This window comes from Penicillium brevicompactum, assembly GCF_028827555.1.
Source record: "Penicillium brevicompactum strain IBT 35665 chromosome Unknown utg000005l_segment0_segment0, whole genome shotgun sequence".
NCBI classification, from domain to species: Eukaryota; Fungi; Ascomycota; class Eurotiomycetes; order Eurotiales; family Aspergillaceae; genus Penicillium; species Penicillium brevicompactum.
Window position 1 is genome coordinate 4,353,996 of NW_026623208.1, and position 15,419 is coordinate 4,369,414.

The 15,419-nt window shown below is 52.0% G+C and overlaps 6 protein-coding genes across 6 annotated transcripts; 3 read left to right on the forward strand and 3 right to left on the reverse strand.

The window, feature by feature from the left end:
• Nucleotides 1-1,006: 1,006 nt before the first annotated feature.
• On the forward strand, nucleotides 1,007-7,884 carry N7506_007511 (bifunctional carbamoylphosphate synthetase/aspartate transcarbamylase; the record flags this gene model as incomplete). Its single annotated transcript, XM_056956804.1, is given in 4 exon segments — nucleotides 1,007-1,703; nucleotides 1,776-5,098; nucleotides 5,116-7,770; nucleotides 7,823-7,884. 4 exon segments carry the CDS (start codon nucleotides 1,007-1,009, stop codon nucleotides 7,877-7,879), a joined length of 6,732 nt encoding a protein of 2,243 aa, XP_056811138.1. The 3' UTR covers nucleotides 7,880-7,884.
• A 1,482-nt stretch (nucleotides 7,885-9,366) lies between these two features.
• On the reverse strand, nucleotides 9,367-9,966 carry N7506_007512 (uncharacterized protein; the record flags this gene model as incomplete). The annotated part of the gene is made up of 1 exon (XM_056956805.1): nucleotides 9,367-9,966. The coding sequence occupies one exon, from the start codon at nucleotides 9,964-9,966 to the stop codon at nucleotides 9,367-9,369; it is 600 nt and encodes a 199-aa protein (XP_056811139.1).
• A 99-nt stretch (nucleotides 9,967-10,065) lies between these two features.
• On the reverse strand, nucleotides 10,066-10,269 carry N7506_007513 (uncharacterized protein; the record flags this gene model as incomplete). Its single annotated transcript, XM_056956806.1, has 1 exon — nucleotides 10,066-10,269. The coding sequence occupies one exon, from the start codon at nucleotides 10,267-10,269 to the stop codon at nucleotides 10,066-10,068; it is 204 nt and encodes a 67-aa protein (XP_056811140.1).
• Nucleotides 10,270-10,883: 614 nt separating this feature from the next.
• Nucleotides 10,884-12,573, forward strand: N7506_007514 (allantoate permease family MFS transporter; the record flags this gene model as incomplete). Its single annotated transcript, XM_056956807.1, has 5 exons — nucleotides 10,884-11,094; nucleotides 11,147-11,217; nucleotides 11,273-11,539; nucleotides 11,590-11,649; nucleotides 11,722-12,573. The coding sequence occupies 5 exons, from the start codon at nucleotides 10,884-10,886 to the stop codon at nucleotides 12,571-12,573; spliced, it is 1,461 nt and encodes a 486-aa protein (XP_056811141.1).
• Nucleotides 12,574-13,156: 583 nt separating this feature from the next.
• N7506_007515 (DUF3237 domain-containing protein) lies at nucleotides 13,157-13,929 on the forward strand (the record flags this gene model as incomplete). The annotated part of the gene is made up of 4 exons (XM_056956808.1): nucleotides 13,157-13,391; nucleotides 13,456-13,665; nucleotides 13,730-13,800; nucleotides 13,879-13,929. The coding sequence occupies 4 exons, from the start codon at nucleotides 13,157-13,159 to the stop codon at nucleotides 13,927-13,929; spliced, it is 567 nt and encodes a 188-aa protein (XP_056811142.1).
• Nucleotides 13,930-14,703: 774 nt separating this feature from the next.
• On the reverse strand, nucleotides 14,704-15,316 carry N7506_007516 (TOM complex receptor protein TOM20; the record flags this gene model as incomplete). The annotated part of the gene is made up of 3 exons (XM_056956809.1): nucleotides 14,704-14,829; nucleotides 14,889-15,202; nucleotides 15,262-15,316. 3 exons carry the CDS (start codon nucleotides 15,314-15,316, stop codon nucleotides 14,704-14,706), a joined length of 495 nt encoding a protein of 164 aa, XP_056811143.1.
• Nucleotides 15,317-15,419: the final 103 nt, after the last annotated feature.

Genomic DNA, 15,419 nt, shown 5'->3' on the forward strand with positions numbered 1-15,419 from the left:
CTGCTGGGGCGGGATTAATTTAGTCCAAGCAGCTCTACTGCCGAGATCTGAGCTCCACGTCATGGTCTGTGTGACCAGTTGCATACATTCTGCGCCTTGATTTAGTCCCTGAGTTGATAGCTGTGATTGGGTGGAAGAAGGTTGGAGGATCATGCAGTTCAAGTACGAAGTACAGTGCAGTGTCTGTTTACTGTGCAGATTACCACAGTTGAGTAGTAGAAAGGAACAAAACTTGGTACAGGTACTTTTTTTGCCACCGAGTACTCCGTACTTAACGTGGGGATTTGCTCGGTACGCACTAAAATCCTAAAATTAATTAGCAAATTCTCCGCTCCATAAAGAGTGACTAACAGTTGTATACTCCGTACTGAAGAGCAGTTCGTGACTCATATCTGCTCTATAGGTAAGGCTGATACTTTACGTACTATAACACAGTATACCATACTATACACACCATGCAGACTATAAATGCTTAAGATATTACCATCGGCGTATATCATACACACTATATACGATACCGTTATCGGCCTTGCGTCATATGCATGCCCGTGCATGTACACCGTTTGAGCCCTCGAGGGATGCAAATCGAGTCCAATGGCACAGACAAAAGTAGATTGGAGACTTTCAACACTCTGCGCAGATATCACAAATAATATCTACATACTACCTAAAGCTTCATAATCGATCTTCAAGCGCCAATGGCACCGAAAAATCTCTGCGGCGGTGAGGGGATGTACCGAAAACAGAAGTGGGTCATGCGAAATGCACGAAAATATTTTCTGCCAAACTTCACTTTTTCCTCCTCCTCCCTCCACCAGCTGGTTGCAGCACTACTCTACTTTTTGCTTTTATCTATACTCCCTCTTGCGTGCTTCTCTTTTTTACTCTTTCTTTTCTTATATCCCCCCAAAAAAGACCTCTTGTTGGCAGATGCTGAACTAGAGGACCCTGCTCGTCTGAAATCGTCCTCGAGAGGACCCTCTTCCCTCCCACGTCTTCCATTGCGATGTCCCAGCCTGCCAATTCCTTGGAGGATTCAATTTTGCCTACAAGCCCTACACTCGGTGGTTCTGTGGGTTTCCCAGAGACAATGCCCAACATGGATTCTGTCAGCGGTGTGATCAAGCCCGCCTCCATTCCCGTCCGAGGTGGTTCGGACCGGTTGTCGGCCCTTGAGCTCGCCGATGGCACCGTCTACCAGGGTTACAACTTTGGTGCGGAGAAGAGCGTGTCTGGTGAATTGGTCTTCCAGACCGGTATGGTCGGTTACCCCGAGTCCATCACCGACCCCTCATACCGCGGCCAGATCCTGGTCGTCACCTTCCCTCTCGTGGGTAACTACGGTGTGCCCGCTCACGATGAAATGTGTGAGCTCCTGAAGGACCTGCCCAAGCGCTTTGAGTCCAGTCAGATCCACATCTCGGCGCTGGTGGTGGCATCCTACGCCGGTGAGGATTACTCGCACTACTTGGCCAAGTCTTCTCTCGGCCAATGGCTCAAGTCCGAGGGCATTCCTGCCATGCACGGTGTTGACACCCGTGCCTTGACCAAGCGTCTGCGTCAGACCGGTAGCATGCTGGGTCGCATGCTGCTGCAAAAGTCCGGTGACACCGATGCCGTTGGTGCCGCTGGTGCCAACTGGAAGTCACACTTCGAGGAGACTCAATGGGTGGACCCCAACACCAAGAACCTTGTTGCTGAGGGTGAGTAAACAAATTGACAGGACAGAATTGATGCGATTGCCATTGGATCAGTTTCTGACAAAAATTTTCCAGTCTCCATCCGTGAGCCCCGCCTCTTCACACCCCCCGCGAACGTCGCCCTCAAGCACCCCTCCGGCCGTGGAGTGCGTGTGCTCTGCTTGGATGTTGGTATGAAGTACAACCAGCTGCGTTGTCTTCTGGCTCGCGGTGTTGAGGTCCTGGTCGTTCCCTGGGACTACGACTTCCCCACCCTCGCTGGAAAGGACTACGATGGTCTCTTCGTGTCCAACGGTCCTGGTGATCCCGCCACTCTGACCGTCACCACCAACAACCTCACCAAGATGTTCAAGGACGCCCGCGTCCCCGTCTTCGGTATCTGTCTCGGTCACCAGCTGATCGCTCGCTCCGTGGGCGCCCAGACCACCAAGATGAAGTTCGGTAACCGTGGTCACAACATTCCTTGCACAAGCATGATCTCCGGAAAGTGCCACATCACATCCCAGAACCACGGTTACGCCGTCGATGCTACTAGCCTGGAGAACGGATGGGAGGAGCTCTTCGTCAACGCCAACGATGGCAGTAACGAGGGTATCCGTCACACCAGCCGTCCCTTCTTCAGTGTCCAGTTCCACCCCGAGAGCACTCCCGGTCCCCGTGACACTGAGTACCTGTTTGATGTCTTCATCAACACCATCCAGTCCACCATCGCCTCCCCCGAGGCTCTCCAGAAGGCCGTCTCTTTCCCCGGTGGCACCAAGGCTGAAAACGTCATGGCTGCTCCCCGTGTCTCGGTCAAGAAGGTCCTGGTTCTTGGATCCGGTGGTCTCAGCATTGGTCAGGCTGGTGAGTTCGATTACTCCGGTAGTCAAGCCATCAAGGCTCTGAAGGAAGAGGGTATTTACACCATTCTCATCAACCCCAACATTGCCACCATTCAGACCTCCAAGGGTCTGGCTGACAAGGTCTACTTCCTTCCTGTCAACGCCGACTTCGTGCGCAAGGTCATCAAGCACGAGCGTCCCGATGCCATCTACGTTACCTTCGGTGGTCAGACCGCTCTCTCCGTTGGTATCCAGCTCAAGGATGAGTTCGAGGGTCTCGGCGTCAAGGTGCTCGGTACCCCCATTGACACCATCATCACGACCGAGGATCGTGAGCTGTTCGCTCGCAGCATGGACTCCATTGAGGAGAAGTGTGCCAAGTCTGCTTCCGCCTCCACTCTTGAGGAGTCCCTGCAGGTTGTCGAGGCCATTGGCTTCCCCGTCATTGTCCGTGCCGCCTACGCCCTTGGTGGTCTCGGCAGTGGTTTCGCCGACAACATGGACGAATTGAAGGAGCTTTGCACCAAGGCTCTTGCCGTCAGTCCCCAGGTCTTGATCGAGCGCAGTATGAAGGGTTGGAAGGAAGTCGAGTACGAGGTTGTCCGCGATGCCCAGGACAACTGTATCACTGTCTGCAACATGGAGAACTTCGATCCCCTCGGTATCCACACTGGTGACTCCATTGTCGTGGCTCCTTCCCAGACCCTCTCCGACGAGGACTACAACATGCTCCGTACCACCGCTGTGAACGTCATTCGTCACCTTGGTGTTGTCGGTGAATGTAACATCCAATATGCCCTGAACCCCTTCTCCAAGGAGTACTGCATTATTGAGGTCAACGCCCGTCTGTCCCGTTCCTCCGCTCTCGCCTCCAAGGCTACCGGATACCCTCTTGCCTTCATTGCCGCCAAGCTGGGTCTCGGTATTCCCCTGAACGAGATCAAGAACTCCGTGACCAAGTCCACTTGCGCCTGCTTCGAACCCTCGCTCGATTACTGCGTGGTCAAGATCCCCCGCTGGGATCTTAAGAAGTTCACCCGTGTCTCCACCCAGCTCGGTTCTTCCATGAAGTCTGTTGGTGAGGTTATGAGCATTGGTCGTACCTTCGAGGAAGCTATCCAGAAGGCTATTCGCTCCGTTGATTTCCACAACCTTGGTTTCAGCGCCACCAATGCCCTCATGTCTATCGACAACGAGTTGCAGACTCCCTCTGACCAGCGTCTGTTCGCCATCGCTAACGCCATGGCTGCTGGCTACACTGTTGATGAGATCTGGAAGCTCACCAACATTGACAAGTGGTTCTTGTCTCGCCTTAAGGGTCTTAACGACTTCGGCAAGAACATGTCTGCCTTCAACGCCACCAGTGTGCCTCTGCCTATGATCCGCCAGGCTAAGCAGCTTGGTTTCTGTGATCGCCAGCTCGCCAACTTCTTGGACTCTAACGAGCTTGCTGTTCGCCGCATGCGTGTTGAGGCCGGTATTACCCCCATTGTCAAGCAGATCGATACTGTCGCTGCTGAGTTCCCTGCCGTGACCAACTACCTCTACCTCACCTACAATGCCTCCGAGCACGACCTGACTTTCGATGATCACGGTATCATGGTTCTCGGTTCCGGTGTTTACCGTATTGGTTCTTCCGTCGAGTTCGATTGGTGTTCCGTGCGTACCATCCGTACGCTCCGCGAACAGGGCCACAAGACCATCATGGTCAACTACAACCCCGAGACTGTCAGTACCGATTACGACGAGGCTGACCGCCTGTACTTCGAGAACATCAACCTCGAGACCGTTCTCGACATCTACCAGCTGGAGACCTCCAGCGGTGTTATCATGTCCATGGGTGGTCAGACCCCCAACAACATCGCTCTGCCTTTGCACCGCCTGAACGTCAACATCCTGGGTACCTCCCCTGAGATGATTGACGGTGCTGAGAACCGTTACAAGTTCTCTCGCATGTTGGACCGCATCGAGGTTGACCAGCCCGCTTGGAAGGAGCTGACCAGCATTGACGAGGCCCGTGGCTTCTGTGACAAGGTCGGCTACCCCGTGCTGGTCCGTCCCTCTTACGTTCTCTCTGGTGCTGCCATGAACACTGTCTACTCCGAGCACGATCTCGCCAGCTACCTGAACCAGGCTGCCGATGTCTCTCGCGAGCACCCTGTCGTTATCACCAAGTACATTGAGAACGCCAAGGAAATCGAGATGGACGCTGTCGCCCGCAACGGTGTTATGGTTGGTCACTTCATCTCCGAGCACGTCGAGAACGCCGGTGTTCACTCCGGTGACGCTACTTTGATCCTGCCTCCCCAGGATCTGAGTGCTGAGACCGTTCGCCGCATCGAGGAGGCTACCCGCAAGATCGGTAACGCTCTGAACGTCACTGGTCCTTACAACATCCAGTTCATTGCCAAGGACAACGACATCAAGGTCATTGAGTGCAACGTTCGTGCTTCCCGTTCTTTCCCCTTCGTGTCCAAGGTCATGGGTGTGGACTTGATCGAGATGGCCACCAAGGCCATGATCGGCATTCCCTTCCAGGAGTACCCCCTGTCTCCGTCCCCAAGGACTACGTCGGTGTCAAGGTTCCCCAGTTCTCGTTCTCTCGTCTGTCCGGTGCTGATCCCGTTCTCGGTGTCGAGATGGCTTCCACTGGTGAGGTCGCTTCCTTCGGTCGTGACAAGTACGAGGCATACCTTAAGGGTCTGCTCTCCACTGGCTTCAAGCTTCCCCGTCGCAACATCTTGTTCTCCATTGGTGCCTACAAGGAGAAGCTCGAGATGCTGCCCTCCATTCAGAAGCTTTCCCAGCTTGGCTACAACCTGTTCGCCACCGCTGGTACTGCTGACTTCCTGAAGGAGAACGGTGTCAATGTCAAGTACCTTGAGCACCTCACCGACCACGAGGAGGAGGACATGAAGTCTGAGTACTCTCTGACTCAGCACTTGTCCAACAACCTGATTGATCTGTACATCAACTTGCCCTCCAACAACCGCTTCCGTCGCCCTGCGAACTACATGTCCAAGGGTTACCGCACTCGTCGTATGGCTGTTGACTACCAGACTCCTCTGGTCACCAATGTCAAGAACGCGAAGATCCTGATCGAGGCTATTGCCCGTCACTTCCCTCTGGAGATCATCACCTCTGACTTCCAGACCAGCCACCGCACTGTTGTCCTCCCCGGTCTGATCAACATCGCTGCCTTCGTTCCCAACCTTGCCAAGCTCGGTTCCCAGGACTTCCAGGCCGTGTCTCGTGCTTCCCTTGCCGGTGGCTTCAGCATGATCCGCGTCATGCCCGTTGGTGTTGACAGCTCTGTCACCCAGGCCAGCGACTTGAAGATTGTCCAGCAGAACGCTCAGGGCAAGGCCCTCTGTGACTTCAACATCTCTGTTGCCGCTACCGCTACCAACTCCGACCAGATCATGCAGATGACCGGCGAGGTTGGCTCCTTGTTCATTCCCTTCAACCACCTGTCGGGCAACATCAACAAGGTCGCCACCGTCACCAACCACTTCAGCGCCTGGCCTTCCAGCAAGCCTCTGATCACCGATGCCAAGAGCACTGATCTGGCTTCTATCCTGCTGTTGGCCAGCCTCCACAGCCGTAACATTCACGTCATGAGTGTTACCTCCAAGGAGGACATCAACCTCATTGCTCTGAGCAAGGAGAAGGGCCTGAAGGTTACCTGCGATGTTTCCATCTACTCTCTCTTCCTCACCCGGGATGACTACCCTGCCTGCAGCTCCCTGCCTACCGCTGAGGACCAGAAGGCTCTGTGGGATCACCTGAGCACCATCGATATCTTCTCCATTGGCAGCGTTCCCTACCAGCTCGCTGGTAAGGAGGCTACCCCCGAGACCGGTATCGCTGAGGCCATCCCTCTGCTCTTCACTGCCGTTGCTGAGGGTCGCTTGACTGTCGATGACGTCTCCACTCGTCTCTACGACAACCCCAAGAAGATCTTCGAGCTGCACGACCAGGCCGACAGCTCCCTTGAGGTCGAGGTTGACCGCCCTTACGTTTTCCAGAGCGGTGCCTGGTCTCCGTTCAACGGCAAGGTGATGCGTGGCTCCGTCCAGCGTGTCGTCTTCCAGGGCAAGACCTCTTGCCTCGACGGCGAGATCACCAAGGATGCCACCAAGGGTAACGACATGTCTGCCCACCGTATCATCCCCACCTCCCCTCTCCAGAAGCCCACCACCCCCATGGTTCGCCCCGAGAGCTCTCTCGACAGACACACCTCTGTCTCCGGTACCCCCGGTGGCCGCCGCGTCAGAACTCTTGACAACGCTATCCCCTCCATCGGCGAGCTGGGTCCTCCCCTCTACGCTGCCGCCTCCTCGCAGATCTCCCCCTCGCTGGCTGACACCCTCGCCCGCTCTACCTTCCGTGGAAAGCACGTTCTGTCCGTGAACCAGTTCACCCGCGCGGATCTGCACACGCTCTTCACTGTTGCTCAGGAGATGCGCCTTGGTGTTCAGCGCCACGGTGTCCTTGACCTCCTGAAGGGCCGTGTCTTGACCACCCTCTTCTACGAGCCCTCCACTCGCACCTCTGCCTCCTTCGACGCTGCCATGCAGCGCCTCGGTGGACGCACCATCCCCATCGCCACCGAGCACTCTTCTACCAAGAAGGGTGAGAGCCTCCAGGACACCATCCGCACCCTCGGCTGCTACGGTGATGCCGTTGTCCTCCGCCACCCCGAGGCCAGCAGCACTGAGATCGCTGCCAAGTTCTCCCAGGTTCCCGTCATCAACGGTGGAAACGGCTCCATTGAGCACCCCACCCAGGCCTTCCTGGACCTCTTCACCATCCGTGAGGAGCTTGGCACCGTCACCGGCTTGACCATCACCTTCACTGGTGACCTCAAGTTCGGCCGCCCCGTCCACTCCCTCATCAAGCTGCTGCAGTTCTACGATGTCCGCATCCAGCTCGTCGCCCCCAAGGCCCTCGCTCTCCCCGAGGACGTGCGCCAGCAGCTCGTCGCCTCCGGCCAGCTCGTCGTCGAGTCCGAGGAGCTCACTCCCGAGATCGTCGCCCGCTCCGACATCCTGTACTCCACCCGCGTCCAGAAGGAGCGCTTCGAGGACCTCTCCGAGTACGAGCGTCTCAAGAACAGCTTTGTCATTGACAACGCTCTCCTCAAGCACGCCAAGAGCCACATGGTCGTCATGCACCCTCTCCCTCGCAACGCCGAGATCTCTGAGGAAGTCGACTTCGACCAGCGGGCTGCTTACTTCCGCCAGGTATGTGCCAATCCCCTCTCCCTCATTGAATTACCCACTAACTTTTCTCCAGATGCGCTACGGCCTCTACTGCCGCATGGCTCTCCTCGCTCTCGTCCTGGCGCCCTAAATATAGACGCTTTTCCAACCTCTTACATACTTGGAAAAGGGATAAGGCGCTTTGGATTTGCTTGCATGGCCTGTTCTGTCTTTTTAAAAGTTATGCCCGTTCTGTTTCAATACTCCTGTAGGCAGTTCCGTGACCACCCACGTGAACTGTATAGATTAGACGAATCTCCGTTTCATGAATTTGACGACCCCGTTCTGTGTATGTCCATATGTGTATTATATGTGATTCCCGTGTTATGTGTCATGTGTCATGTGTGTCGTGTGTTGCGTGTCGTGTGCGTTTAGCGTGTGTGTTTGGCGTTTTCTTTGGTTTTGGTGTTTCTTCTCTTTTTGGGGTCTCTTTCTACATACAAATTCAATTCATTCTTCATCTTCATCTTTCTCTATTTACTTAGAAGTTTTCTGTATTGTATTTGCCCAGGTAAACTTCAAAATTGTGAAAATTGTTCGGGGATGCACAGATGGGTCTAGCACAGATTTAGAGTTTCAACCTTGAAATATTGTGCTTTTCTCTTTGTACTTGTAGATCGCAAAGAACATACCTAGTAATTTTTCTATCATATCATTGGAATGAGCAGGTCTGAGATGACATGCTTGAAATGTGCCGAGGTGCCTAGGTGTGCCTCATGGTGGATCAAATTTTGAGGACCCACTATAGTCCACTGCTGACTTTGCGCTCTTTGAGGCTCACAAAGCTTTATGAAGGAAGAAGGTCTTGTCCGCGAGCAAAGCAATGATAGAAAGAAACCTTGGAAGCAAGAACTATGCAGGAGCAAGCATGTGCACAAGAGATCAGGTGCAGGGAAGCAAACATCGCAGAGGTGTCCCAGATAGCTTCCTAATCGGGTAATCAAGCAAGATCAAGAAGCCAATAAGGGTATAGGTATATTGTCAAGTAGGTGGGCTAACCTAGCGGTGCAGCCTCAGGGCAGCCCGGACTGGCGCCCCACCTCTTGTCTCGTAGAAAAGAAAATATATGCCCATCTGGTATGACCAGATGGTGGAATATTTTTGTCAACGTCACCTGTTCGACTCCCCCTTTGCGCCTTCTATTTCGAACATTGCATGACATTGGGCTTTATTTATGTTAGATAAGGCGAGATCGATGCAAAAGAAGCAGCTATCGAGTCTCTACATAGTGGATACAGGATACAGACCAGCACGCGCGAATTGGATCCATTGATCCCATGAAGATCAGTCGCGGAGATATGGACACTCGTTGGTGTGTGATAGTGAGGGAGGGCCCGTAAAAGACGTATCAGACTCGGCGCAAACAGGCAGCAAACGATCCTGCCACGCTGGTCCAATCATGGAAGACGGAGCCGGGGAAGGATAAGCGATATTGGTGGCTGGTTGGATGAAGGCGGATAAGGTAGAGCACGCATCTCGGATTTCCCAGGGCCTGTGAGGGCGCCAGTAAAGATGATAAAGAGATGCAACGTGTAGCTTATGCATTAGGATGAGGTTGTTATGAGACCGGCAAACGACTTAGAATTTCGCAATTCTGTTTGGCGCACCGCGAGTCCTCGGGGGTCGTGTGACTCGCCGGGCAAGGGGCCCTCCGTTCTTTTGCTGCTTCTTGCGTCGATCTTCTTGCAATGTGCGCCAGATGACCTTGATTTCTTCTTCGGATCTGCCCTCGATGCGCCAACAACCTTTCTGGACGTGCCCAATCATGTTGCAGTGCCCACAGTATGGCCGTCCACGACGCGTATTGGTTGGCTGGGCCGGTGCTTCGTCCTCTTTAATGAACAATTTCACAAAGTCTCTGGCATCGGCAATCAGGGAGATCAAAGTCGTCCCGGAAGCTTCCTCCATCATGGTCTCTCTAAATTCCTCCCAGCCCTTCCCCAGTCCGTCCAGGAAAAGAGTGTTGACCATGACATTAGAAATTCTGCCAGGGCATAGGGTTTCCATTTCGTTCTGAGTGGTGACGAACATATGGCCGTAGTCATCGACAGATGCGAAGTTCTCGAGTCGAAGACGCGAGAGTGTCTTCAGCAGTTCCGGAAACTGTGGGCCAGGATCTGGTTGATAATTCGTTCGCAGGAACTCGTACATCGCATCGACACTGACATTCTCAGGCATTTGGACTAGGATCGCTCGATCCACCGTTATGCCCAGCAATGCGCTGAGGCTCTTGTCGAGTCGCTGCCAGTTCTTGTAGGCTTGTTCGACAGGAGGATCTCATGCGAGAAGAGGCTGTTCAGACCCCGTCACAATGTCCCACACTCCAAAATGTTGGAATGCGGAGTGGATAGCTTGGTGCCATTCTTCATAATTCTCGGATCCCCGGAGCTTGTCGATGTCGATGAAATGGGAAATTTCAAGTGCAACATTGTATGGGTCGGGCCGAGGTTGATAGACCAATTGATTTTCGATGGAAGACATTTTAGAAGGGTCGATGCAAGGTGCGCGTGTCCGAATCGGGATGAGAGGGGAGCAAACCGGCGTGTCGTACCCGCGCGTCTGGCGCTACGGCCCACCACTCCAGGGCTTCCAGCTCTTGTGGGTCAGCCAATCAGCATTCAGCACCGCTGTATACGAGAGCATTGGAATCCCATCTCAAGCTCATCACGACATGAAATTTGATTTTCAATTCCGCGGAGATATTACCATGTTGTTTACCCACTTGAAATCCAACAAAATGTCAGCATTACTATGTGGACGGTCGCAATAACTCTAAAAGTAGCCAAAAATCACCAAGAAAACCCCACGATCTCGTCATTCCGGTGGAGACAATGCTCATACTTCTGGTCCCTGTCTTCTGTCCCGTCTTTCCCCCCAAACCAGAAATCTCATTTGTCTCTCTGCATGTCCTTACTCGGCCGGGATATGATGTAACTCTTTCTAACTTTGTTTTCTCGCGTGCAGCAGTTGGCAGATGATGTGCTACAGACTGTTATATACCCACGCCGGGACCACTGTCATGGCTGACCGTCAGCTTTACAACCCTCCACATCGCGCCTATCTCACTAGATCCTTTAAGCAGGGCAAAAGGGACTATGGCTTCGATTTCCGAGAAAGACGTCCGCACTGGCGAGGTTGATACCAATGAGTCTACCGACTTCAAAGGTATCAACGAGAAGGCGTTACTTCGCAAGCTAGATTATCGCTTGCTACCACCACTCACAATATTATATCTTTTGTCCTTTCTAGATCGCAGTAATGTCGGAAATGCGCGTCTAGAAGGAATGACAGACGATGTTAATATGTGTACGTTCGAAACCCACTGTTCATGTAACGAAGCTAAACAGGCAACACATAGCGGGCGATCAATATCTGACCGGTTTGACTTTGTACTTCATCGGATATGTTCTTTTTGAAATTCCTTGCAACGTAAGTTGTACTGATCTTTCAAATCCCAGCCTGGACAGTCGCTAAATCCGCATAGATCGTGCTGAAGAAAACAACTCCGAGAATATGGCTCCCTACACTGACCCTTGTTTGGGGTGTAGTTGCGACACTGCTGGGCATTGTGCAGAACTATTCCGGATATCTATCCTCTCGTTTCTTTCTGGGTGTTGCAGAAAGTGGTCTGTTCCCCGGTGTGGTGTTCTATCTGTCAATGTGGTACAAAAGAAACGAGCAACATTACCGGGTTGCTCTATTCTTCAGTGCTGCCTCGTTGGCGGGTGCTTTTGGTGGAATTTTGGCCTGGGTATGTTTCAGCAGAATTGACTTTCATGACCACAGCTAACATATCTGAAGGCAATCTCACATATGGATGGCGTGGGCAGCTTAAGGGGATGGAGGTGGATTTTCATTCTTGTATGTTTTTGAATCACCAGCCGAGTTATCATTTCTTCGCATGCATACTAACATAACTTGTGATCATTATAGGAAGGACTCCTGACTGTTCTCGTCTCAATCATTGCCTACTTCTGGGTGTACAACTACCCAGCGACAGCGGAGTTCCTATCAAACGAAGAGCGAGACTTCATCCAGCTACGTCTCAAGAATGACAATGATGCTACGCGTGATGAAGAGTTCTCCTGGACCGCTGTGCAGGATGCTTTCAAGGACCCCAAAGTCTGGCTGTACGGTCTTGGATTCCACACCATGTCGCTGCCCCTTTATACCTTGTCTCTCTTCCTTCCTACGATTATCAAGGAGCTTGGATACTCTGCCGCGAAAGCCCAGCTTCTTTCTGTGCCGCCATATGCAGTGGCATTCTTCTTGACTATCGGTGTTGCTGTTGCGTCTGAGAAGACACGCAGTCGTGCGCCATTCATCATGGGATCGTCTGCTCTTGGATGTATTGGATATATTTTGCTCCTATCGCAGCATCGCCCTGGGGTTTCTTATGTCGGAACTATATTCGCCGCGGCGGGTATCTACCCAGCTGTCGCCATTGTGTTATCCTGGCCAGCCAACAATGTGTCGGGTCAGACAAAACGTTGCATTGCCAATGCCATGCAGATTTCCATTGGAAACCTTGGCGCAGTGCTTGGAACACAGCTTTACCGCACAGAAAGTGCCCCGAGATATTTCCTGGGTCATGGCTTTGCTCTTGGCTACTTGGTTGCCAACATTGCGGTTGTGGGAGTGCTGTGGCAAGTCTTGAAGCGTGAGAACGTTGAAAAGGAGCGTGTTAGAGATGCTCAGGGTCTGTCGCCGCTGATGGGAGACGTGGGTGATGCAGAGGGGGAGTTCCAAGGTGACAAGGATCCTCGCTGGGTGTTCCAGACTTGAAGAGATGGGCTTTTATAATGTTACCGAGCAATGTTGATGACCGAAAACAACATACGTCGAGAGCTTGAGCGCGTAAGACCTGCTCAGATACAATTAATGGATTGACACAAATCAATGGAATGCGGCTTTGATGACACGAATTGCAGCTCACTCTCTGCTTGAGTGGTGCTGGGGAATCTTAGTCGACACTATTTCGCAGTGTAACTCTGGTATCTGTTAAAATTTACCAGTGATTTGCGTCGCCGGCCCTCAGAACGTTTGCTATGACTTTCATGCCTCTTTAGTAGGCAGTCGACATGGTCGTCTATGGTCGTCTAACATTGGAGACCGGGTAGGAAAACCGGCAAGTAAGAGACTGTGCCTAGGCACAATGTCGAGGCCCACATTATCTTCAAGACCCCTGTAAATTCTCAGGGGAACCATTTGCTCCCCCGCAGATCACCGACGTAATGGCGCCCTCTAATGCGGGGGGCCGGCAGTTATTCGGAATATCCGAAGTATTCCCGGATGGCTACATATTGACCTCTGTCTATCGGACAATTGGATTAGTACAATTTTGCTCAATTGAAACCACTAGAATAAAATGTGGCACCAAACTTCCACTCAAGGATGGGCAGCCGGCTTGCTGGCTATGGCTTCGTGCTTCTCATGGCTGCCCGGTGTCGTCGCAAGTCCACCAGCGGCCCCAGAGCTCTCTTTTCTCTACACGGCATTCGTAGAATGTGAAGGAGATCTAATGGATACATCTATTGGACCACATGGGCAGAGAAAGGCTATCCCCATTGTCGGTGGAAACTTCACTGGACCCCATCTTTCAGGTATGGACTATTTTCCCTTTTTAAGTGCTGGACAACTCGAATTAACAATTGAGGTCATGTGTAGGCAAAATCGAAAATGTTGGGGCTGACTGGGGTCTCACTGATCCCCGAACCAACATTTTCTCAGCTGATACTCGATACAATCTTCGCACCGACGATGGAGCGGATATATTCATTCAGACTGCTGGACCCAAGGCCCCTGATGGCCATTTACATCTTCGTTTGATATTCGAAACAGGAAGTCCCAAATACTACTGGCTGAACAATGTTCTTGGTGAGTTCATATTCCGAGTAATCTCCAGAATGATCTGTTTCTGACATGATTTCTTGAAATAAAGCCATTGGCGTACTGACATCCGGGCTTCCATCTAACGGGAACCTGAAGGTACTGCGAATCGATGCCTGGAATGTGAGTTAACAACCAACCTGGTCAGATTCTTGCTTGACCTTTTTATCCGTGTGGATATTGACCTTTCATCATTCGCAGTTTGCTTCTGACTGGAGCTCGACGAATTTTGTCAACTCGACTTCGGTATGAGTATTCATAAAGTGCCAATTAGACGTGAATGAATTTTGCGACTGTGTGATGAAGGACTGAGGCCTTCGAGAGAGAGCCGGAACGAGGTTCTAAATCTGTAGTCCTCATGGCGCACCTATTAGGCTCAGGGTGGAGTTGAACCCAGCAGAGGGGTACTGAGCATCAACCTTAATGCAATCGATATATGCCATGTGAAGTTTTGCTCGAGATAGTCTACTGATTCACGATCTCATCGGCCATACAAAGTATTGAAAGCACCAGTATTGGCGAATTAAACTAAGTTTGTTTCCAATCATGCTTAATTAGAAATCCACCTGGGCATTCCCGAGGTCCAGGGCCGAAGTCAATCTCCAGGGCAAAAAGAACTACTGACAACGTTGGAAAGATGTCAAAAAAACCGCTCCCAAGTACTTCGTATAAAGGTATCGACGTACTCATAGCATACCATATATTGACCTTCATACGAAGGAGGCCACCTGACAGAGACCTCGTAATTTTGGAAGCTAATCTTGGAAGTAACCTTGGAAAGAGAACTTGATCACGTTCATAGATTGGTTATTTGCGCTACATGAATTTCGTCAAGAAACCGAAACCGAGGCAGGTCACAATCCATCCTATCTACATGACACCGCTTATCCATATCGCTCTTTTTCATCCATCAGGTCATGGGCTGTTGATGCGCTGGTGGCCCAGAATAAATTATATAGTACTCCGTACAGATTTGAGAATTCCATGGGTCTAAAATACAAGTTGTGAAAGGTAATTGTCGACACATTACTCGATGTTGTCGTCAGCGCTGGGCTTGGAAGCAGCGGGTGCGCCAGCGTCGAGGGCGATAAGCTCGGCGAGGATTTCCAGGATGTTTCCGGGAACTGTGCGCTCATAGATACCCATAAGGTCCTGTGATGGAATGTGTTAGGATGTGTCAAGTGTGATGAAGGAGACAGATGGGGTCTTACCTGGGGCTGAGGGTAAACCTTCAATGCCTTCCAGAAGGAGATCGCGGCTTCGTTCTCGGCACCCTCGGAAGCACAAAGGGACTCTCCCTTTGCGACCTGCTCCATGAAGTAGGCCTCCTTCTCCTCGAGGCCTGTGGGGAGTTCACCGTTCTTCTTCACTGACTCGAGCGCGTTCTTCAGCTCAGCGACTCGGGCGTGACCTTCGGCTTCTTGTTGTTGCTTGACGCTAATTTCGACCTTCTTGTTGTTCTTCTTCAGGGACTTGCGGAAGTTAGGGTCACTTTGACGCTTATGATCGAAGTAGACGGCGTAGGCTGATGACAGGTTAGCGACTGCACCCGAGTCGGACGGGCATGAAACGAGAGGTGCATACCGAGGACTCCGGTAAGAACCGTGCCGGCAATGATAGCAGTGTTGCGGAAGGCCATTTTGTAGTTATTAATGATGAGATGAATGTATGGTGATGAAGAGTTTAACAAAATTGTTTTTGGGGTCCGCAGATGTACCCGTGTCCACCGCCTTCACACGCGC